Source organism: Bufo gargarizans, chromosome 5, assembly GCF_014858855.1.
Source record: "Bufo gargarizans isolate SCDJY-AF-19 chromosome 5, ASM1485885v1, whole genome shotgun sequence".
NCBI lineage: Eukaryota > Metazoa > Chordata > Amphibia > Anura > Bufonidae > Bufo > Bufo gargarizans.
The window spans coordinates 104,946,924-104,971,997 of NC_058084.1; the positions used below are offsets into that span (position 1 = coordinate 104,946,924).

General features: G+C 43.3%; 1 protein-coding gene across 1 annotated transcript in view; it reads right to left on the bottom strand.

Moving 5' to 3' along the window:
* Window positions 1-9,637: 9,637 nt before the first annotated feature.
* MCMDC2 (minichromosome maintenance domain containing 2) overlaps window positions 9,638-25,074 on the bottom strand; it is a 53,379-nt gene continuing 37,942 nt past the window's right edge. The window contains exons 10-14 of the mRNA XM_044295114.1: window positions 22,055-22,215; window positions 21,605-21,784; window positions 16,441-16,580; window positions 10,831-10,940; window positions 9,638-9,943 (exon numbers count right to left, since the gene is read on the bottom strand). Coding sequence (XP_044151049.1) covers window positions 9,798-9,943; window positions 10,831-10,940; window positions 16,441-16,580; window positions 21,605-21,784; window positions 22,055-22,215 — 737 coding nt within the window. The 3' untranslated portion in view covers window positions 9,638-9,797. The remainder of the gene's footprint in view (window positions 9,944-10,830; window positions 10,941-16,440; window positions 16,581-21,604; window positions 21,785-22,054; window positions 22,216-25,074) is intronic.

Below are 25,074 nucleotides of genomic sequence, written 5' to 3' on the forward strand. Positions count from 1 at the left end.
ATGAAAAATTTTGGGTAACACCAGCAATTTAGTATAAAAAAATAAATTTCATTTTGATGTCCAACTTTAGCAACATTGCACCAAACACTTGTGGGGAGTTGAGGGACACCGTACCCCTTATGTACCTTGAGTCGTCTAGTTTCCTAAATGGTGTGCCGTGGGGGTTTCCTAAATGTGACCTGCCCCCCAAAAAACATTTCAGCAATATTCTCTGTCCAAAATCCCAATGGCGCTCCTTTTCTGAGCAGTGTAGTTCACCCACAGATCACTCTACATCCACATGAGGTTTTCTGACTCGGGAGAAATTGGGCTAAGAATTGTGGTGCTTTTTCGCCTTTTAACACTTGTAAAAATGAAATAAAAGGGGCTACAAGAACATGTTAGTGTAAAAAAAAAAAAGTGACTTTTCTCCTCCACTTTGCAGCTATTCATGCAAAACACTTAAAGGGTTAACAAACTTTCTGAATGTCATTTTGAATACTTTGAGGGGTGCAGTTTCATAATGGGATCATTTATGGGGGATTTCTATAATAAAGACCCTCAAATTCACTTTAAAACTGAACTGGTCCCTGAAAAAATCTGACTGACATTTTTCATGGAAAATTGCTGCTCCACTTTGAAGCCCTCAACGTCTTCAAAAAGTAAAAACGTGAACTTTATGATGCCAACATAAAGTAGACATATTTAATATGCGAATCAATATATTTTATTTGGCATGTCTATTTTTCTTACAAGCAGAGTTTCAAAGGTAGAAAAATGCAAAATTTTCATGCAATTTGGGGATTTTTCACAAAGATGAGGTAAGTATCAGCGAAAATTTACCACTAATGTCATGAAAAACAATCTTGGAATCAGTATGATAGGTAAAAGCCTCCCAGAGTTATTAATGCATAGAGTGATGCTGGTCAGATTTGCAAAAAATGGCCTGGTCCTTAAGGGGTTAAGTAATATAAACATTTCTCTTCCACTAAAGTATTTTTTCTGTTGGGAGGTATGTGTTTATGGTTTTTTGGATATGAGGTGAAGTTGATTGTGTGCTAGACTTGGGTACGGTAGATTTTCATTTTACAGAAACTGCTTTAAAGGAACGATGGAGATGGCATTGACTATACCAGTCTTATTTTTATTTTTTTCACTGTGCGCCTAGAGGATGCGCTTGATTTGACAAGGCATACGCTTCGTCGCAAGTTAAACCTCATTCTCTGGCAGTCCATGTGCCTCTATTGAAATCTATGCTAGCTCATAACGGTGTAGATTTCAGTCACAATTTACGTCCGAGAACTGTCATAAATGACAAATGTCCTGGGGCCAATGGCCACTTCCATGACCTTTTCTTGCCATAGAGTTTTTCTAAACATGGAGACAATGGTATAGAAACGCAAATTGTGACTAAACTTAATCACAATGGTGTTTAAAAGTTTCAGATTTGAAGCTTCAACATTCTTCCAGCTGATATTTCACAGCAACATTCAAAGCAGAGGAGATTCAACCAAACTTGTCTAAAAGTCATTAAACACTTTTGAGGAACAGAATGTGATGGTGGTGACCGCTTGGGAAGTGTTAGGTAAAGGACACACAAGCCTAAACCTTTTAATATTGAAAGGTACAGCCAAGTAAGATTGGGGGATTGGTCTGATATCTATGACCTATACTTGGGATAGGTCATCAGTATCTAATGGTTTAACACCCTGCTTTCCCACTGATGAGCTGTCTCCTGCAGCCTCTGGCATTGGAACTAGTACTTTGAAACAAAAAGTGAAGGTCTGAAGTGTAGTGGTCATGCTTGGTTACTGCACCTTATCCCCCATTCTCTTCAGTGGGAGCTTTGCTTAACTAACCCGGCACGGCCACTATAGTTTGAACAGACCTGCGCTTTCTGTTCCTGTACTAATTCCAATTTGAGAGGCTGTAGGGAATGGCTGGGGGTACTGGTTGTCAATGGCAGGAGCCTGTAAAGCCCCTTTAAAACATTAGCATTTCAAACACCTTGCAACCCACCTCAAAGGTCATCATTTGCTTTTAAGTGCCTGACTATTGAAAAAAATATACTAAACATGAGCAATATTTGATGGGACAAAATGTAATGTAGAGAGCTATAGCTATATATTACCTGTGTCCAATAAAGGTGTTGCTGCTAGGTGACAAAGTAGTTGGTAAATCCTGGAGTTGAGCTGTTCCAAGTCTTCCAATTGGCCATCAGGGACTAGTGCTATAGGGTCATACTTTTCCTCACTTTGCTCTATTGTGGCATCATAGACTGAGAAATTGTAAAGGACAGCACCCAATTTAGATGGTGGTCAAGAACACGTCATTTTGAAATGAGAATGCCAAAGGAACATTCAACAAAGCAATGTTCTGTAATGAGGTAAAAGTTAAAAATTCTCCTACAGTAGTTAAAAAAAAAATATCAGTGTGTAAAGCTCTGCCTAGTATGACTGGTGGGTCTAAACCCCTAACTTGCCATAATCCCAAGAGGCTGCGGTTCAGGGAGACCCAGTTTGTACTGCGGCTGCTGGCCCATTCTGGAAGATGTTAAAATAGGTCCCAGTATCAACAATTATAGACTATACTATTAGATGAAAGTCAACAGCAGTGCAGAGAAATATTTGGGTGTAAAGTACAACTGGCTTAGTTGCCCATAGTGACCAGATTCCACCTTTCATTTGTCATAGGAGCTGTGATAAATGAAAGGTGGATTCTGGTTGCTATGGGCAACTTGGCCAGTTCAAACTTGCACCAGCTTGATGAATCTCCCCCACTGTTTTTAATTGAGGAACAGGTACCCTAAATGTGGGTACTTCACATGGATTTGTTTACCATGAATGCAGCCACTTAGTGCATTTGGGAAACTGTCCATGGTTTCCAGGAACCTGGGTAATGTCTTGCCACTGTTGAGGTGTAGGATGGAGCATCACTGAGATCTTCAGGTGGTCACAGGTTTTCGGGACAGGACCGGCATTGGATGAGTTCTAAGTAGAAATTCAAAAGGCAGGGATACAAAAGAAATAACTGTGACCAGAAATCTGAAATGGTGTGGTGTTGGTCCTGTGTGTCTTTGTACTATGGTTTTCCATGAATGCCTGCATCAGAATTTGCAGGGGGGCTGGAGATTGCCTAATGCCATCATCATGTGTAGTATGGAGACACACAGGACCAACACCAGGTGTCGAGTGGCATTTGCTACCCTGGCAATTCCTGTCTGATATTCATGGAGGAAACATTGTTCTACCATATGTATATCTAGGACAGTGTGGAACCAGTCCTACGGTTTTGTTTGATAAGAGAGACATGGTGTTCCAACAAGAGAAAACTTGTCTGCACTACATGCTCTTCAGGGTATCCAGCAGCTTCCTTGCCCAACACAATCTCCAGATCTTTCCCCTGCCTACGTCTGGGACTAGATGAGATGATAGATCTTCTATGCACAGCAGCCAACAACCACCTTTGCTGGTCCAAGTTGAGCTTGGAATGACATCACAGGAGCATATCCAACATCTGTATGACTGTAAACATGTGTGGCAGACTGTACTGCAGCAAGGGGAGATGTCTCAAAATATACATTGCTGCAGAACCCAAAATACAGGGTGCACCACCTTGGTTGTGTGATCGTTGGGCAAGCACTACTAGCAGTTTATACTTGGCTTAATCGCATTAAGTTTTCCAAATGTTTGTTTTAAAATTTCCAACAGTGTGTGGGCATATAGCTCAACCTCCACATTTTCTGAAAAGCAGTACACATGTTCACAACAAAAGGTACATCCAAGGTAGGGAACACAGAGCAATTTCAACTTTTTCACATAGGTGAAAAGGAAAAATAAGGGTACAAACCTATAGAAGAAAACTTTGTCAATGTATCTGAAACTGGGCATATATGGTACTTTTAAGTTCTATCAGGGTGGCAGAGTGCCATTGAGCAAGGGTGCAGTTTGCATTCTTACCTCAGGGTAACTGAGTCTTTCATCTAACCACCATCTAATACTGGGGTCCCTGTAGGTTGTTTCAGGGTTCACCTTCTCTAGCAGGCTGTCAAAAATGTAGGATAGGCAAACGGCAAAGAAAAAAAAAAAGCATAAACTTGTCAGGTTACTGGCAAAGATCCTCACAGAGGGTATAGAACTGGCCTTTGCTACCACACTGGTAGACTGTAGGATGAACCAATAGCCTCTTCAACCTCCTCCATTCTTCTTTATGCCTTTGAAATGATTCTCCAGAACAACTAGAGAGGAGCCAGGCAAGTATAAGTCAGTCGGAAAGAGTTAAAAAAAAAAAAAACTATATCTATGAAAAAGCTTTAGAAATTGGCATATAGCTACTCGGCTAATTTAATTTTGTTTTCACAGAGTAGTACAAGTAAGCGCTGGGCAATTTTGCGGAAAAATAAATAAATATGTGTATATAATTTTATTTTATTTAGTTTTTCTTCTGGTGATAACTTATTTTTCCCCTCCCCCATGACGGCACCCATGCAAGGAGGACCTCCCATCCGGGACAGGAAACCTGGGGATATAAAAGTGTTCACACCCCCACCACACCTCAGTTCAGGTTTCCTGTCCTCTGGAAAATTTATACGTACAGCAGTTTGGGAAAAAGGGAATGGTGGCATCTCCAATACAAGGCTCTCCCCTTTGGAGTTTCTGATTCTTTAACATTCAGAAGAACAACTCAGGAAAGACATTTTATTTGTATGTGACACTCTACAGAGTCTGCGGTGGAAAATAAACTGGAAAAAGTCATGTCTAACCCCCTCTCAGAGCTGTGTGTTTTTGGGAATACAGTTAAACTCCAGACTTCAGAGAAGTTTCCTTCCTCCAAAGTGGCCAAGACAATAGAGGTGATGAGGGATCTCTTTCTATCCTACCGATGTTCTTTCAGGGAGGCTATGGCAGTTCTAGGTCGAATGACGTCGGCCATTCCAGCAGTTCCCTAGGCACAATTCCATTCTCGAGAGCTGCAGACAGATATTTTGTACAAATGGACAAATTGGACAGGTCTCGGGAATCACTAGATCTTTTCCATTCACTAGAATTTCCATCTGTCCTCAAGAGCGTCTCTGATATGGTGGATGTCCCCAGATCATCTGTCGATAGGGAACCCGTGGGAAAGACAATTCCATAGCAGACTTTCTGAGCCGGGTAAACTTAAGACAGGGGGAGTGGAGTCTGAACAAGTCCTTTTCTCAGATAGTCCAGGTATTTGGGGTCCCCTCGATAGACCTTTTTGCGTCCCGTTCCAACATGAAAACAGAAAGATTTTTTTTCTCTCAACCATCTAGACTACCCGATAGCGGTGGATGCTCTGGCTCAGGATTGGAGCCAGGAGGATGGCTATGCCTTCCCTCCCTTTTGTCTCATCCCACAGGTGTTAAACAAGGTAGCATGGGAAAGAGCATCCATAGTCCTAGTAGCTCCATATTGGCCCAAGAGGGCTTGGTTTTCAGAGCTCCAGAAGTTAGCCAGCCTCCCTCCCTTCTGCCACCCAGGGAGGATCTTCTCTTTCATGGTCCCTTCTTCCATCCCGACCCGGATACTGTAAAGTTGACATCATGGAGGTTGAGAGGAACATCTGGCTAGACAGTGGCCTGTCAGACAAAGTGGTGTCCACCCTACTTAAGAGCAGGAAAGAATCCACGGCCAATAAATACCTGAAAGTCTGGGGGGGGGGGGGGGGGTTCCCCACCCTTCTGGGTTTCACTCCTGACCCCCTTAAGGAGCCTGAAATACCTAGGATTCTAGATTTTCTATAAGCGGGCTTAGAAAAGAGGCTTAAGGCTTCCACCTTGAAAGTCTAGGTGGCAGCACTGAGTTATTTTTTTGACTGCAGGTTAGCCGATCACCCCTGGGTGAAGAGATTTTTGAATGCTGCCTCCAGAGCTCATCCCTTGTTGCGGGCCCTTACTCCTGCGTGGGACCTTAATTCAGTCCTTACAGCCCTATCCCAGCATCCTTTTGAGCCATTACAGGATTTATCCTTGGAGACCCTTTCCTGTAAATTGGCCTTTCTAATAGCCATCACCCCGGCAAGAAGGGTCTCTGAGATCCAGGCTTTTTCTGCCTTCCAGCCGTACACTTCCATTCTGGACGATAAAGTGATCATTAGACCCATTCCCTCCCGTCCTAAAGTATTTTCTAATTTTCATATGAATCAGGACGTAGTCCTTCTCTCCTTCTGTCCAAATCCAGCCAATCAGTTGGAAAGGAAATTCCACTGTCTAGCCGTCAGGAGGTGTTTAATCTTCTATCTGGAATCTACCGCTTCCTGGAGAGTGGACGAAAATCTCTTCATTCAATATCAGGGTAGACTGAAAGGCCGCAAGATTTCCCGGGGTATCTTTAGCCAAATGGGTTCAGAAAGCCATCCTCTTGTCCTATGCTTCCCTCGGGCTCCCTCCTCCTCCGGAGGGATTCGGGGCTCATTCCACCAGGTCAGTGGCCACCTCCTGGGCAGAGAGGGCTAACGCCTCACTTAGTCAGATTTGTAGGGCTGCAACATAGAGCACCCCTCATAATTTTTTCAAGCATTATAGGCTTAATCTCAATGAGGACGCTGCCTTCGGGTGGAAGGTTCTTATTTGTTTTCTAGATATGGATATATATATATATATATATATATATATATATATATATATCCATATCTCTTATCAAATCTCTTCCTTTGCTTTGGTGGTGTTGGCACATTCCAGAGACCGGTAATCACAATCACTGAGGTGTGGTGGGGGTGTGAACATTTTTATATCCCCAGGTTTACTGTCCCGGATGGGAGGTCCTCCTCACATGGGTGCCGACATGGGTATCGAGAAAAACAATTACCGATAAGCAATTACAGTTTTTTGTCAAATTATAGGTTTCATGGCAGTGGTGTTCAAAAAGTTGCAGAAACAGGTTTTGCAACTTTTTAACTCCAAACACACGGCAAAGAGCAATGATGAATTTTCCCCATGGGCTTATGACGGGATTGACAAATCAGAAGTGAAAACCCTTAGATGCAGGATATAGTGGTGACAGGGTCACACTATAGATACAACACAGGGATGACAGGTCAGAAGTGAAGAATACACTGTAGGTATACAGCTGGGAATGAGAAAACATTATAGGACAGAAGTGACAAGTAGTAAGTTAAGTGAGCAGTACACTGTAGACCAGGGGTAGGCAACCTCCAGCACTCCAGCTGTTGTGAAACTACAACTCCCAGCATGCATACTTGCGCTGCTCTTCTAAGAACTCTCATAGAAATGAATAGAGCATGCTGGGAATGGTAGTTTCACAGCAGCTGGAGTGCCGAAGGTTCCTGATCCCTGCTGTAGACAGTACAAGGCAGCTTGGTTTTACTGGTTAAGGCTACATGCACAGGAACGTATTTTGTTTCCATGTCCATTTTTTTTGCGGATAGGATGCGGACCCATTCATTTCCGTGTGCTGTCAGCATCAGTATGTCCATTCCGTAGCCCCGCCCAAAAAAATAGAACATGTCCTATTCTTGTCCGTTTTAGGCATTGTTACAATGAATCCGCAAAAAAACAAAACAGGTGGCATACAGATGTCATCCGTTAATTTTTTTTGCTAATCCGCAATTTGAGGACCGCAAAACACATACTGTCGTGTGCATGTAGCCTAAAGGTGAGGAGTACACTGGCGATACATATACAGAGGTATATGAGCTTTTGTATGAATGGATGTTGGTCACAGATTAGAGGTGAGCAGTACACAAGAAGGACAGAGATGTGCATGACTGGTTTGCCATGCCATTCTAACTTAGCTTGAAGAAATGCGGAGTGGGGGAAGATCGTGTATGGGATCTTAACTATAACAACAGTCAGTGTTCCTCCTAATCTGCACAGCTCAAAATTTATCCCCTTGAAGTCCGTTTCGGCACAGACTCTCTGAGCTACCTTGTTAATTATTGGTTATAGTTCTGCTCAATCACTCTGCCCAGTCATGGAGAGAACTGTGCAGCTGTACAGTTAAAACTGCACAGTCCTCTCTGCACTTGTCTCCATAATCTGTGCAGGTGATGGGGGGAACAAAAAGCATAACAAGTATTGAGCGTACTGGCAGCCAGGACAAAGCTGGAGCCTAGAGAGGTGAGTAACCCACTAGGTCATAGGTATCAATATCCATACCCTTGCACTAGAGATCTTAACATTAGCCATTTTCAGTGGCATAGACCATCAGTGATGCTGCCATTAAACTCTTCATTGCCCTAGGGCAGTGATGGCTAACCCCCGGCACTCCAACTGTGATGAAACTATGACTCCCAGCATGATACTTTCATTTTTATGGTGTTCTGAGAACAACCAAGCAAGTGTACATCTTGGGAGTTGTAGTTTTACCACAGCTGGAGTGCCGGAGGTTAGCCATCATGGGCCGAGATCATTAGGCCCCTTTCACACAGGTGAGAATTCCGTGCAGGTGCAATGCGTGAGAAGAACGAATTGCACCCACACTGAATCCGGACCCATTCACTTCAATGGGGCTGTTCAGATGAGCGGTGATTTTCACGCATCACTTGTGCGTTGCGTAAAAATCGCAGCATGTTCTATATTCAGCGTTTTTCACGCATCGCAGGCCCCATAGAAATGAATGGGTCTGCGTGAAAATCGCAAGTGCGGATGCGGTGCGATTTTCACGCATGGTTACTAGGAGATGATGTAAGTAAATTAATAAAAGTCAATTTACTATATTATTTTCCCTTATAACATGGTTATAAGGGAAAATAATAGCATTCTTAAAACAGAATGCTTACTAAAATGTGGCTTTAGGGGTTAATTTTTTTAAAAATTTTTAACTCCTCATACTGTTGTTCGCGCAGCCGGTATCATCTTCTTTCAGGACCTGCCAAAGGACCTTTGATGACGTAATCGCGCTCACTACGTGGTGAGCACTGTGATGTCAGCGCAGGTCCTGCTGAATGAAGATAAAAGATTACGTCATCAAAGGTCCTTTGGCAGGTCCTGAAAGAAGAAGAAAGAAGATGATGCCGGCTACGCATGCATGAGGCGCGTTAATTTTATTTTTTAACCCCTAAAGCCACATTTTACTAAGCATTCTGTAAAATAATAAAATATACAGACCACCAAACCCGAACTTCAGTGTCTGGGTACCACACCCAGTTCGGGTCTGGGTACCATAGTCAGTTTTTTATCACACACATGCAAAACGCATTACACCCGCGCGATAAAAACTGACCATCGGAACGCAATCGCAGTCAAAACGTACCTACTTGATTTTCCATGATCGCAGACGCAACGCATCCGGACCTAATCTGGACACGCTCGTCTGCAAGGGGCCTTAGGGATGCACAAAATTACCTTCACTGCCCTAGACTTTAACACTATGTGGCCTTGTATTTTTGGCTGCATTATAGCTAAATATTAGGATGCTGTACAGTAATATTTATTTGATGAGGTTCTATATTTGCAGCGCCCACCTGCAATAGCTATGCAGTATTAGAGGAACCATTGATTATACATCCATTATACATCTTAGGCTATACGGTATGAATTTTTAACCCTTTCTTAGACAACATGACTAGCTTAGCATCATGTTTTCTTACACATAGGATGATTGGATGATGTGCTATTGGAAATGGTAATAGTGACATATGCACACACATGGTATTAGATATTTTTATTATAGGTTTGTGCATATGGGTGTTCTGTAGGAGAATAATTTAGACAGGATCGAGCATCTTCATGTTCTACAGTAATAAATGGTCATAAAGCCCAAACTATTCTATAAAGTAAAACCAAAATAAGTAATTGTGTCCACACTGAATGGGTAGTTGTCATTCATTTTGTTCACCTATGTCGCAGGGCCATAGGTGAATATGAACTGCCTCAGCTGTTGATGGTATTCTCTCAGGTATGTATCTCTCTCCTGTAAACTATTCTCATCTATCAGCTCAGCCGGGAAGAGTGGATTCTGAGACACGGCAAACACAGAGCTTCCTGCAAAAGAAGAAAACGAAATGTTATGGGTGGCCACAATGTAACTTGTAGCTCCTTTGGCCCTATCCAATATTTTTGGGCCCCACCTACTATGTACATTTACAATACTACTCTTTTTGTATAGAACAGTGGGGCCTTAGTGCAGTTATCTGTGGCCATACTTCAAATTTTGCATAGACCTGCTAAACCAAAATTACTGGAAATGCAGGATAAGGCCAGACCTCAAGTAAATCTGCTCAGGATCGGAATTCCTCTGATTCTTACAGGTAGGCCTCTGTGTGCTGTCCGCATCCGTATGTCCGTTCTGTAGCCCCGCAAAAAAATAAAATAACATGTCCTATTATTGTCAGTTTTAGGCATTGTTACAATGGATCAGCAAAAAAAAAAAAAAAAACTGATGGCATACAGATGTCATCCGTTTTTATTTGCGGACCGCAAAACACATACGGTCGTGTGCCTGTAGCCATACTGTGAGGGGGAAATAAAGCCGAGATATATTATGACTAGTATTCACCTCTGTTGGCAATGTATTATGTGTAGTTTTAAAATCGAAAAGGATGTTGAAGCACTAATGTTTTTCCCCTGAAGGATTTTGTATGATTAATGAATCAATATAAAAAAAGACTGTGGCATGCATCATTGTACAATGTATTACAAAGATAGAAATACAAGCCAGTGGGGACCCTTTACAGCCATTGTCTGTGTAGTGTGCACATGGCATTATTAGGAGTATAAAACTTTGAGATAAAACTGTGGTGCAATGCTTTATTTACTACGACCATGACACTTCCTGCATGCTATATATATATATATATATATATATATACACACACTTACACTGACAAACAATATAAAGAGTAAGGAAGCAATATCAAAAGTAATATTACCATGTTTTAATGTAAGGGAAGCTTCAAACAATAAAATGGCTACCAAAGCATCTTCTTCTGTCACCACTGTTCGTAAGCTTAATTTTGCATGTGCTTCTGACATTGAGGCCCTAGGATATAGTTCAGTTCAAAAGTATATAAGAAATGTACATAATTCCCACATCAGTAGTTAGTTACATTGACGAAGCTTGAGTTTACATAAAAGCTGCTGTATATAGGAAATGTCTGGGGATCCAGTTGGGACCTGGAAGGAAAAGCAAGCAGCCAGTGCTAATGTAGAGACGAGGAAGTACTATGTAAAACATCTTTCTTCTGCAGGTTAGTTCACAATACTGCTTTGGTGAAATGGACAGAGAACCCTTTTAGGCTCCATTCACACGTCCGTATAATGGGTCCACATCTGTTCCACAAATTATGGAACGGGTGCAGACCCATTCATTCATTCTCTATGGGGACGGAATGGATGCGGAGATTACACTATGTGCTCTCCGCATCTGCATTTCCGGAGCGCGCCCCCTAATCTTCCGGTCTGCAGCTCCGGAAAAAAATAGAACATGTCAAGAATAGGCCGTTCTATGGAGGTGCCGGCCGGGTGTATTGTGGGTCCGCAATGCACTACGGACATCTGAATGGACCCTTAACCACCCTAGCTTAAACACCCTTGAAGGGCTTCTGTCACCCCACTAAACCTTTTTTTTTTTTTTGCTTACTTATAATCCCTACACTGCGATTTATGGCTGCATGATCTAATTAATCATTTTGGTCCTGTAGATTTTGTTAAAAACATGCTTTTAAAATATGCAAATTACCTTGCTACCAGCAAGTAGAGCGGCTACTTGCTGGTAGCAGCCGCATCCTCCGATCCTAAAGACGCCCCCTCCGCATTGTGATTGACAGGGCCAGGGAACGGAATCGTTCTCTGCTGGCCTTGCCTGTTTGCATTCAAAATCTGGCGCTTGCGCCGTGGCCGTACCTGTCTTCAATCGGCGCAGGCGCACTGAGAGGCGGCCGCTCCATCCTCAATGCGCCTGCGCCGATGATCTACACCCGACGCAGGCGCATTGAGGATGGGGCGGCCGCCTCTCAGTGCGCCTGCGCCGATTGAAGACAGGTACGGCCGCCGTGGAGGCGCCAGATTTTGAATGCAAACAGGCAGGGCCAGCAGAGAACTATCCCGTTCCCTGGCCGTTCCCTGGCCCTGTCAATCAAAATCCGGAGGGGGCGTCTTTAGGATCGGAGGATGCGGCTGCTACCAGCAAGTAGCCGCCCTACTTGCTGGTAGCAAGGTAATTTGCATATTTTAAAAGCATGTTTTTAACAAAATCTACAGGACCAAAATGATTAATTAGATCATGTAGCCATAAATCACAGTGTAGGGATTATAAGTAAGCCAAAAAAAAAAAGGTTTAGTGGGGTGACAGAAGCTCTTTAATGACCAGACCACTTTTTACAAATCTGCACTACACTACTTTCACGATTTATTGCTCGGTCATGCAACTTACCACCCAAATTAATTTTACCCTTTTTTCTTCTCACTAATAGAGCTTTCATTTGGTGGTATTTCATTACTGCTGACATTTTAACTTTTTGTTATTAATTGAAATTTACCGAAATTTTTGCAAAAAAATTACTTTTCACTTTCAGTTGTAAATATATATTTTTTAAAACAACATCTATATATAAATTTTTCTCTAAATTTATTGTTCTACATGTCTTTGATAAAAAAAAATGTTTGGGTAAAAAAAAATGGTTTGGGTAAAAGTTATAGCGTTTACAAACTAAGGTACAAAAATGTGAATTTCCGCTTTTTGAAGCAGCTCTGACTTTCTGAGCACCTGTCATGTTTCCTGAGGTTCTACAATGCCCAGACAGTAGAAAAACCCTACAAATGACCCAATTTCGGAAAGTAGACACCCTAAGGTATTCGCTGATGGGCATAGTGAGTTCATAGAACTTTTTATTTTTTGTCACAAGTTAGCCGAAAATGATGATTTTTTTTTTCTTACAAAGTCTCATATTCCACTAACTTGTGACAAAAAATAAAAACTTCCATGAACTCACTATGCCCATCACGAATTACCTTGGGGTGTCTTCTTTCCAAAATGGGGTCACTTGTGGGGTAGTTATACTGCCCTGGCATTTTAGGGGCCCTAATGTGTGAGAAGTAGTTTGAAATCAAAATGTGTAAAAAATGCCCTGTGAAATCCTAAAGGTGTTCTTTGGAATGTGGGCCCCTTTGCCCACCTAGGCTGCAAAAAAGTGACACACATGTGGTATTGCCATACTGAGGAGAAGTTGGGCAATGTGTTTTGGGGTGTCATTTTACATATACCCATGCTGGGTGAGATAAATATCTCGGTCAAATGCCAACTTTGTATAAAAAAATGGGAAAAGTTGGCATTTGACCAAGATATTTCTCTCACCCAGCATGGGTATATGTAAAATGACACCCCAAAACACATTGCCCAACTTCTCCTGAGTACGGCGATGCCACATGTGTGACACTTTTTTGCAGCCTAGGTGGGCAAAGGGGCCCACATTCCAAAGAGCACCTTTAGGATTTCACAGGGCATTTTTTACACTTTGATTTCAAACTACTTCTCACACATTAGGGCCCCTAAAATGCCAGTGCAGTATAACTACCCCACAAGTGACCGTATTTTGGAAAGAAGACACCCCAAGGTATTTCGTGATGGGCATAGTGAGTTCATGGAAGTTTTTATTTTTTGTCACAAGTTAGTAGAATATGAGACTTTGTAAGAAAAAAATAAAATAAAAAAAATCATCATTTTCCGCTAACTTGTGACCAAAAATAAAAAATTCTAGGAACTCGCCATGCCCCTCACGGAATACCTTGGGGTGTCGTTTTTCCAAAATGGGGTCACTTGTGGGGTAGTTATACTGCCCTGGCATTTTAGGGGCCCTAATGCGTGAGAAGTAGTTTGAAATCAAAATGTGTAAAAAATGCCCTGTGAAATCCTAAAGGTGCTCTTTGGAATGTGGGCCCCTTTGCCCACCTAGGCTGCAAAAAAGTGTCACACATGTGGTATCACCGTACTCAGGAGAAGTTGGGCAATGTGTTTTGGGGTGTCATTTTACAAATACCCATGCTGGGTGAGAGAAATATCTCGGCAAAAGACAACTTTTCCCATTTTTTTATACAAAGTTGGCATTCGACCAAGATATTTATCTCACCCAGCATGGGTATATGTAAAATGACACCCCAAAACACATTGCCCAACTTCTCCAGAGTACGGCGATACCACATGTGTGACACTTTTTTGCAGCCTAGATGCGCAAAGGGGCCCAAATTCCTTTTAGGAGGGCATTTTTTGACATTTGTATCCCAGACTTCTCACGCTTTAGGGCCCCTAAAATGCCAGGGCAGTATAAATACCCCACATGTGACCCCATTTTGGAAAGAAGACACCCCAAGATATTCAATGAGGGGCATGGCGAGTTCATAGAAAAAAAAAATTCGGGCACAAGTTAGCGGAAATTGATTTTTTTTTGTTTTTTTCTCACAAAGTCTCCCTTTCCGCTAACTTGGGACAAAAATTTCAATCTTTCATGGACTCAATATGCCCTTCATGGAAAACCTTGGGGTGTCTTCTTTCCGAAATGGGGTCACATGTGGGGTATTTATACTGCCCTGGCATTTTAGGGGCCCTAAAGCGTGAGAAGAAATCTGGAATATAAATGTCTAAAAAAATGTACGCATTTGGATTCCGTGAGGGGTATGGTGAGTTCATGTGAGATTTTATTTTTTGACACAAGTTAGTAGAATATGAGACTTTGTAAGAAAAGAAAATTAAAATATCAATTTCCGCTAACTTGGGCCCAAAAAAATGTCTGAATGGAGCCTTACAGGGCGTTGATCAATGACAGGGGGGTGATCAGGGAGTCTATATGGGGTGATCACCACCCTGTCATTGATCACCCCACTGTAAGGCTCCATTCAGACGTCCGTATGTGTTTTGCGGATCCACGGATCGGATCCACAAAACACATACGGACGTCTGAATGGAGCCTTACAGGGGGGTGATCAATGACAGGGGGGTGATCAGGGAGTCGCCTCCGGAACACGATCCTGCGTTAGGCGGTCCGGAGGCCGTTAACCTAACATTTTTGCACCCAATATGCAGATAGTAGCTCCATTATAATGTTTCCCTCATATGCGCACTGCAGCATTAGTACATTTCTAAAGTTATGGCACAACACAACATCATTTTTCAGGGCACAGGGTGCCATAAAACCTAAGGCTGGCTCTAGGAGTGGGTCCTAAACACAAGTAGTAGAAATCTTTCCTTTGTACTTTTTCATTCAGTAGTTTCCACTTTTGGTTTTGTCTTCCAAATGTTGATGACAAATACTGACCAAAAATACTGGTGTGTGAAAGTGGCCTATGGCTGAGTACACATGCAAAGGGGAGGGAAATTTATCAAGACTGACGTTTCTTACTCTAGTCATGATCTAGTTTGTGTTGGTGTGAAATGGGCTGCATTTATACAGGCATATAGTATAGTTATACAGTATAAATGTATAGAAACATAGAATGTGCCGGCAGATAAGAACCATCTGGCCTATCTAGTCTGCCCAATATACTGAATACTATGGATAGCCCCTGGCCCTATCTTATATGAAGGATGGCCTTATGCCTATCCCATGCATGCTTAAACTCCTCCACTGTATTTGCAGCTACCACTTCTGCAGGAAGGCTATTCCATGCATCCACTACTCTCTCAGTAAAGTAATACTTCCTGATATTACTTTTAAACCTTTGCGCCTCTAATTTAAAACTATGTCCTCTTGTAGCAGTTTTTCTTCTTTTAAATATTCTCTCCTCTTCTAGCGTGTTGATTCCCTTTATGTATTTAAAAGTTTCTACCCGATTCATCCCTACTACCTTTCTTGTGAATTGGCACAACATTTGCTAATTTCTAATCTTCTGGGACGACTCCTGTTGCCAGTGATTGGTTAAATAAATCTGTTAATGGTTTTGCTAGTTCACCGCTGAGCTCTTTTAATAGCTCCCATCAGGCCCCTGTGACTTATTTGTATGAATTTTAGACAGCTGACTTAGAACATCTTCCTCTGTAAAGATACATGCATCAAAAGATTAATTAGTCTTCCTCTCTAACTGAGGTCCTTTTCCTTTGTAAAAACTGAACAGAAGTATGCATTGAGGCAGTCAGCTAGTTCTTTATCTTCTTCCTTATACCTTCCTTCTTTTTTTTTTTTTGGGGGTAAATCCTTGTTTTAGTTTCCTTTTTTTCATTTATGTATCTGAAGAATGCCTTATTGCCTTTTTTCACTGACTGGATATAGTATATACCTCTTAATAATTTTGTTCCATTTTGGGAGGTCAATGAGCCAGAAACTGAAATATATGACTGCTAGAGGCTGGCATAAATGTCAGAAGTATTTAATGCCACCACCCAGTCTCGTCTACATGCATACAATTATTTTTTTTTACATACAAGGGTGTTTATGCAAAAATGCATATTCTGGTGCAGAGGGATTCATGAATGCCTCCTAAAAATAGCCTTACAGTTTGTGTTTATACAGTGAATGATTGTCTGTAAAACTGAACCTTATGTAAAGACTTACAGATGTCTCAGTGCCGATGTTAATATTTTCGATCCATTTGGGTCGGTTCTGACTCTCCGGCTTGCCAAATAATAACTGTGTATCAGTGTATTTGCTTTGGTGGTAAATGTCACATGTAAATTCTTTGCATATGCAATAAGCTAAAAGGTAAATAAAATGGAGTTACATTTTGGAAACATACTAAAGATTTAGGTTCTTCACTTTGAGGCACTGGAAAAAATATTTAAAGGGCTTCTGTCACTCCACTAAACTCTTTTTTTTTTTTTGTCTGCTTAAAATCCTTATGCTGCAGGCGCACTCAGTGGAGGACGCTCGCTCGGCCGCTCCATCCTCAGTGCGCCTGCGCCGGGTGTACATATGACGTCATCGGCGCAGGCGCACTGAGGATGGGGCGGCCGAGTGAGCGTCCTCCACTGAGTGCGCCTGCGCCAACTGAAGACCGGCGCGAGATTTAAAACGCAGACAAGGCCAGTTAGAGAACGAGCGTGTCCGCTGGCCCTGTCAATCACCATGAGGAGGGGGCGTCATTATGAATGGAGGATGCGGCTGCTAGCAGCAGGTAGCCGCTCTACCTGCTGCTAGAGAGGTAATTTGCATATTATAAAAGTCAGTTTTTTTAATATAACTACTGAACCAAACTGAGCAATAGCCCTATATATTGAGAAATCGCAGCATAAGGATTTTAAGCAGACAAAAACAAAAATATGAGTTTAGTGGAGTGACAGAAGCCCTTTAAAATAAAATGGTTATTAAATGCATATATAATATTTACTTGCTAATACTTAGTTCCCTATACTCATCAATAGCAATAGAGCAGAGCAGCATTCCACCAAATCGGAGTATTATTCTAATGTTAAAGAAAATCTGTAAGAGCTCCATTTAAAGAGGCAATTTTTTTTGTGTGAATTTGAAAGGATGGGTTGCCTCCACTTAAAGGGGTTGTCCTTCAAAAAATATTCTACATTTTTCAAACCAGCATCTGGATCTCAATACTTACTTGATTGCATGTAATAAAAAATTTAGTATAGCCACTGAGTTATTCATTAAAATCTTTCTGTAAAGTACCACCTGCTGTTTGCCCCTTTTTCTAAATTCTCTGTCCAGTGAGGGTGACATACATGCTCAGTTCCATCCTTCAATTGCCACCAGCTGCAGCAGAAAGGACATACCCCCTGAGAAAGTGCACACCCCTGAGTTGCCAGCTTTGAAATAAATCTAGCAGGGCAATTGTAGCAATGAGTGGGCAAATCACTGGATCCGTGAGGTACAGGCTGGTTCTAAGTTTGTTAGATATAGACTTCCATGTACTATATTATGTCTGATTTTCATTTTTTGCATTAATCGTGGGATGACAAACCAAAAAAAAAAATGGCATGGTGTTAAACAGGCAGGAAATGCTCAAACCCATATGCAGTTGTGCATGTATATACAAGGTAGAACATCCTGCACTCGTGGCCCGTTGCTAATGGGGATCCCCAGCAAAAATGCATACAGTGGAGGATGCCCGCAGCGGACCACAAGTACCACAATAAACATCCTACACAGGATAGCAATTATGTGGATGTGATAACCAATATAACAATATAATAATATTAGCAAAGGCGGTCTTACTAAAGGCACTCTGCGGTCTTACTAAACCCTCAAAATGATGTTAAAATTGAGAGATTAGCCAACATGTCCTACTAGGGAGGACATGTCTGAGCCTGAGCACCGTGCCTGTTTTCCATCCACAGGCTAGATTTAGGTGCACCTGCGAGGCCTGGGCCATATCAGCAGACTCCTCCCTCCTCCCGATGTTAGCATGGCTACATGCTGGAGGTAACTGGCGAGTTGTCCGAGTCGGACCTTTTTCGCTCCTGTAATTTGCCTACTGGCCCTTGGTATTGCCCATACGGCTCAGGTACTTGAGAAACCTTGGCACTGTGCTCAGGCTCAGACATGTCCTCCACAGTAGGATATGTTGGCTAATCTCTCAATTTTAACATCAGTTTGAGGGTTTAGTAAGACCGCAGAGTGCACCTGTCTTTGCTAATATTGTTATAATCATGGGATAACCCCTTTAAAGAGCAGCTGATGTGGTGGGACCTTGCTACACTGCCTTCACTTTACATTACTGAGCTTTGCTGTCAGGCTGCAGTAACTCTGCTCTACTCTAGATAGTAATGATGCAATACTGCCTGCATTATGCTGTCATGGCTGAGCAGCCTGACAAGTATGGGGAGGAGAATGGATGCTATCCTGCTCCCTGTTTCTGTCAGGCTGTTAAGCTATGACAGCATATCACACAAAGGATTGTATCATTACTGTCTATTGTAGAGCAGAGCTTCTACCTGACAGAAACACCCATCAATGTGGAGTATATGCAAGTTCCAGAGCGCAGTATGTAGCAATGCCCCAACCCCCCTAAGCAGCTCTGCAAGTGGAGGTAAACCGCCCTAGTCACATTTTAGGACTAGTTACATGTGGTCATTTATAATCATCACAGAGAACCCCTTTAAGACCCATCAGCTCCCCTAACATCAGTGTTTTAGTAAATGTTTTCAGTAGAGTAAGGCCTCATGCACACGACCGTTGTGTGCATCCGTGGCTGTTGTGCCGTTTTCCGTTTTTTTTTCGCGGAACCATTGACTTTCAATGGGTCCGTGGAAAAATCGGAAAATGCACCGTTTTGCAGCCGAGGCCGTGATCCGTGTATCCTGTCCGTCAAAAAAATATGACCTGTCCTATTTTATTGACGGACAACGGTTCACGGACCCATTCAAGTCAATGGGTCCGTGAAAGAACACGGATGCACACAAGATTGGCATCCGTGTCCGTGATCCGTGGCCGTAGGTTGCTTTCATACAGACGGATCCGAAGATCCGTCTGCATAAAAGCTTTTTCAGATCTAAGTTTTCACTTCGTGAAAACTCATATCCGACAGTATATTCTAACACAGAAGCGTTCCCATGGTGATGGGGACGCTTCTAGTTAGAATACACTACAAACTTTGTACAAAACTGCCCCCTGCTGCCTGGCAGCACCCGATCTCTTACAGGGGGATATGATAGCACAATTAACCCCTTCAGGTGCGGCATATCCCCCTGTAAGAGATCAGGGCTGCCAGGCAGCAGGGGGCAGACCCCCCCCTCCCCATTTTGAATATCGTTGGTGGCACAGTGTGCGCCCCCCATCGGGCCCCCCCCTCCCTCCCTCTACTGTAATAAAACGTTGGTGGCACAGTGTGCGCCCCCCATCGGCCCCCCCCTCCCTCTATAGCAGTAACAACATTGGTGGCAGTGTGCGGAGTTCCGATCGGAGTCCCAGTTTAATCGCTGGGGCTCCGATCGGTAACCATGGCAACCAGGAAGCTACTGCAGCCCTGGTTGCCATGGTTACTTAGCAATAGTACAACAGTAGAAGATTCATACTTACCTGCTTGCTGCTGCGATGTCTGTGAACGGCCGGGAGCTCCTCCTACTGGTAAGTGACAGTTCTTTAGCAATGCGCCGCACAGACCTTTCACTTACCAGTAGGTGGAGCCGGACACATCGCAGCAGCAAGCAGGTAACTATGAGTCTTCTACTATTGTACTATTGCTAAGTAACCATGGCAACCAAAACTGCAGTAGCGTCCTGGTTGCCATGGTTACCGATCGGAGCCCCAGCGATTAAACTGGGACTCCGATCGGAACTCCGCTGCCACCAATGATGTAGGGGGGGGGGGAATGGGAGGTCGCACACTGCCACCAATGTTGTTACTGCTATAGAGGGAGGGGGGGGCCGATGGTGGGCGAACACTGTGCCACCAACGATTTATTACAATAGAGGGAGGGAGGGGGGGGCGATGGTGGGCGCACACTGTGCCACCAACGATTTCTAACATTAGAGGGAGGAAGGGGGGGCCCGATGGGGGGCGCACACTGTGCCACCAACGATATTCAAACTGGGGAGGGGGGGGGGGTCTGCCCCCTGCTGCCTGGCAGCCCTGATCTCTTACAGGGGAATATGATAGTACAATTAACCCCTTTAGGTGCCGCACCTGAAGGGGTTAATTGTGCTATCATATCCCCCTGTAAGAGATCGGGTGCTGCCAGGCAGCAGGGGGCAGTCTTGGACAAAGTTTGTAGTGTATTCTAACTAGGAGCGTCCCCATCACCATGGGAACGCCTCTGTGTTAGAATATACTGTCGGATCTGAGTTTCACGAAGTAGCTCATATCCGACAGTATATTCTAACATAGAGGCGTTCCCATGGTGATGGGGACGCTTCAAGTTAAAATATACCATCGGATTGGAGAAAACTCCAATCCGATGGTATAAAAGAACTCCAGACTTTACATTGAAAGTCAATGGGGACGGATCCGTTTGAAATGGCACCATATTGTGTCAACATCAAACGGATCCGTCCCCATTGACTTGCATTGTAATTCAGGACGGATCCGTTTGGCTCCGCACGGCTAGGCGGACACCAAAACGACTTTTTTTTCATGTCCGTGGATCCTCCAAAAATCAAGGAAGACCCACGGACGAAAAAACGGTCACGGATCACGGACCCCGTTTTTGCGGACCGTGAAAATAAACTGTCGTGTGCATGAGGCCTTATACTGTCAAGTTTCAATGCTCAGTCTAGAAAGGAATCTATTCAAACTTCTCCTTGCCGCAGTCATGTGGCTGGAGGAGACTGGGGTCTCCCATTCCAGTGAATGTGGAGTGTCCCGATGGTCGAAACCGCCCCCAACAATCTAGTAGATAGGTGCTGAATATTTTGGAATCTTTATTCTGCAACTTGCACAACCATTTATTACTACTGCTATTTGGGTATGTTTACACAATGAAAATAAATGCTGTGTGTCTAACGTGGAATCTGCGTCAGAAATCTGAGACTGACCCTTGGACTCCTGCAATGGATTTTCAGTTTGCATGCTGTGGATCCACCTGTGGATTCACCCCATGCCATGAATGAACATGCCTATTCTTTTCTTTTCTGCTATGTGGATTCCAAATCTGAGAGGAAAAATGTGCTATATAAATTATGAAACAGATTCTCCATTATAGTCAATGGTCAATAAGTGTCAACAGTTTCTGGCCGCAGATTTCAGCACACAAAAGTCCACCCCCCCCCCCAAAAAAAAAAAAACCTGTGTGAACATAGCTTACTATAATATAAAGAGTTATGATACTGACCTCTTCAAAATCTTGGGTTGTAAAGACCTGAGCTGCCAGACTGAGAGATGCTCCAGGGTTTACGGCTCTTTTCAGACTATGCTGTACAAGGGAAACATCTGGATACATGTGAGATATCGGACTGCAGTAAATTAACATTCCAAATGCATCAATGAGATGTGATGGTATAGCACTTAAATCCTGTTAAAGGTAGTAAAGACATCAACTTTACAAATAAATAGAATAAACCGATGCCCAAAAAAAAGGAGAAATTTTGATGATCTATTAATACATTGTGTTAACCAGAAAGTGCACCACAATATTGCAAATTTTAAGGGGATGGAGAACTGATCCCCAATCTATGGTCATCCCTACATTTTGATTGCATGCTGGGAGTTGTTTGGACACCACTGGAAACAAGCATATCCTCACTGTTGAAAGTATTTTAGAAGAGTAAATTAGATTACTCACCATCTGACCTATAAAGGTGGGTTCCTTGGTATTACACTTCTTGGAAAACAGATCTATGTACGACCAGAAATTACACTGAACAGAAATGAATATCTGCAGGTCCACATAATCACCATATTTCTTCCCAGGTATGAATACATTGGTGTTCCTGCTCTCCAACACTTTGGAGAAACATGAGCATTTAGATAATTATAGAAAATAAGAAATATATATTATAAAGAGCTTCTAGATTTGAGAACAACAAAGTAAAAAGCAAATGCACAAGAGTAAGGCTGGGTTTAGACCTGTAAGACGCTCAACAGGCAAGAACCAATGATTCCCTAAGGGAATGGTTCTCACCTGAGCGTTTTACAGCGTGTACGATTGCACTGTAAAAACGCCCGACGCCCCAAGAAGTACATGAGCTTCTTTGGGGCGTCTTGTCGCGCGTTTCCGTACATAGACTTCAGCGGGAACGTGCGACAATGGCCGTTCGCTTTTCTCTGTATGCGCGATTGCAAACGCCCGTACAATCGCGCATACAGAGCGCTCCATCGCGAACACTCAGGTCTGAACCCAGCGTAAAGGCATTTTACACAAACTGATGATCAGGAATGCTAAATGTTTGTCCCCCATAACTGCCCCATATAAACTTCACCTGACAAATTCAGCTAACAATATGCAAACTGAATGCGTGACAAATGATTGTAGTAATGCTCATGTGTACATAAGTGTGCATGGGGCTGTATAAAAATGATCGCCTGTTTTCTTGGATATCAACACAATATGTGCCTGTGCAGGGCTGAAAGTGTCCCATGTAAAAGCCCTAAATCTGGCAATGTCTGTAAGAGCAAATCTTGGGGGCTGTGGTTACCATGCATTGGCATAACAGTAGGGGTTGCAGTGCTAGTAATTACAAACAAGTCCATAATCCACAGGTACTCAACTAGTTTTATTAGGGTATGCCAACAGGTGATTCTGCAGTGTTTTGCAGTACCAGCATAGTGGATTAGATTTCAAATGTAATCTCTAATTTAAAATTTGATTTCATCCGCATGCCATAAGAAAATCTGTAGTGTAAATCGACCTGCATTGTGGACTTAAAAGGGAGTTTGTCACCTCCATATGGCCTGTACAGCACTTACATTCAGTGATGGCCAGTACGCATTGTTCGCCCGCGACCATATGCGGGCTGCCATCTTTTTTCACAAGTCCGGCGATGCACAGGTAAGCCCTTACTTGTTCTTGTGCCACGAGCCGGTATGAAAACAAATGCGGTCATCGGGAGCAGGCAGTTCCGAGAAAAGCCCGAAGAAGGCTCCCGGTGGCTCTTCTCGGAACTGCCTGCTCCCGCTGACCGCACTTGTTTTCAGACCGACTCGCGCACAGGCACAGGTAAGGGCTTACCTGTGCATCACCGGACTTGTGAAAAAAGATGGCAGCCCGCGAATTGGTTTCACTGCTTACATTGTCCTATCGCACACCTATACATGAATGTAATGGTACCTTTGTTATTTTCTTTACACTTACAGAAGCTGGAAAACAACATTTAATTCATATGGAAATGAGCACTCACAAGTGGCTTGGGGCAGCGTTCAATGTGAAGGAGCCCAGGCTGCTCTACCTCATTTCATTGTTACTCCACCCCAGCCTCTGCTTATGCCTGCCCTCCTATTCCCTTGGGTCATCCTTCAATCCGGCCAAAATCTCGCACCTACGCACTGCCTCGCCGGCGCATGCACAGTGTGAGCGAGGTAGTGCGCAGCCGCGGGATCTCGGCCGGAGGCTGGGGCGGAGTAACAATGAAATGAGGCAGAGCAGCCTGGGCTCCTACACACTGAACGCCGCCCCTAGGCACTTGCGAGTGCTCATTTCCATATGAATTAAATGTTGTTTTTCCAGCTTCTGCAAGTGTAAAGAAAATAACAAAGGTACCAATGTAAGCACTGTATATGGACATATGGTGGTAACAGACTCACTTTAAATCTGCAGCATTTTAATTTATACAGCAATTATTCACTGTGGATCCCAGCCTTTGAAATGCACAGGGTGAAAAATTTTGCAAATCTGCAGTGAAACTGGCAAAATTCTCCCCATGTGGCCACCTGCACACGTTGTGTAATACGTGATGTTTTTCAGCGTATTACATTACCTGCAAAGTGTATGAGATTACACAAATCTCAGGTACACTGTGCGGATTTTTTCTGTGCTGAAATTGACCTGCTGTGCGTTTTTCAAATTATATAGCATGTCAATTATTTTTGCGCTTTTAGCTGCAGATTTCACTCTTTTCAATGGAAGGGTGAGATCTGTGGCAAATCCGCACCAAAAAACGCTGTTAGACATTGCAGATTTTGGTGAAGATATGCTGCAGAAACTCACATAAATCCGCAGGGAAATTTGTGCGAATCTTATGTACGTTCACCCGCACTAGTATGCAGGTAGCCTAAGGCTGGTTTCACACGAGCGTGACGGATTAGGTCCGGATGCGTTCAGTGAAACTCTCACTATTTTGCAAGCAAGTTCAGTCAGTTTTGTCTGCGATTGCATTCAGTTGTTCAGTTTTTTATGCGCGTGATAAAAAACTAAGGGCTGTTTCACACAAGCGGATGTTTTCACACAAGCGGATGCCGTGCTTGGCATCCGCTCCGTGAAAGAGTGCCAAGACCCGAAGCAGACTGCAGAGGCACGGCGCATTAACATGACTGATAATGCTCCGTGCCTCTCTGTGAGATAAAATTGTCACTGTGATTTCGTAGTAAAGAGATCACAGAGAGGCACGGAGCATTATCAGTCATGTTAATGCTCCGTGCCTCTGCAGTCTGCATCGGGTCTTTGGCACTCTTTCACGGAGCGGATGCCACGCACGGCATCCGCTTGTGTGAAACAGCCCTTAGGCCCCTTTCACACGAGCTTGACAGATTAGGTCCGGATGCGTTCAGGGTGCATTTCAGTGAAACTCGCACTATTTTGCAAGCAAGTTCAGTCAGTTTTGTCTGCGATTGCGTTCAGTTTTTTTTCCGCGCGGGTGCAATGTGTTT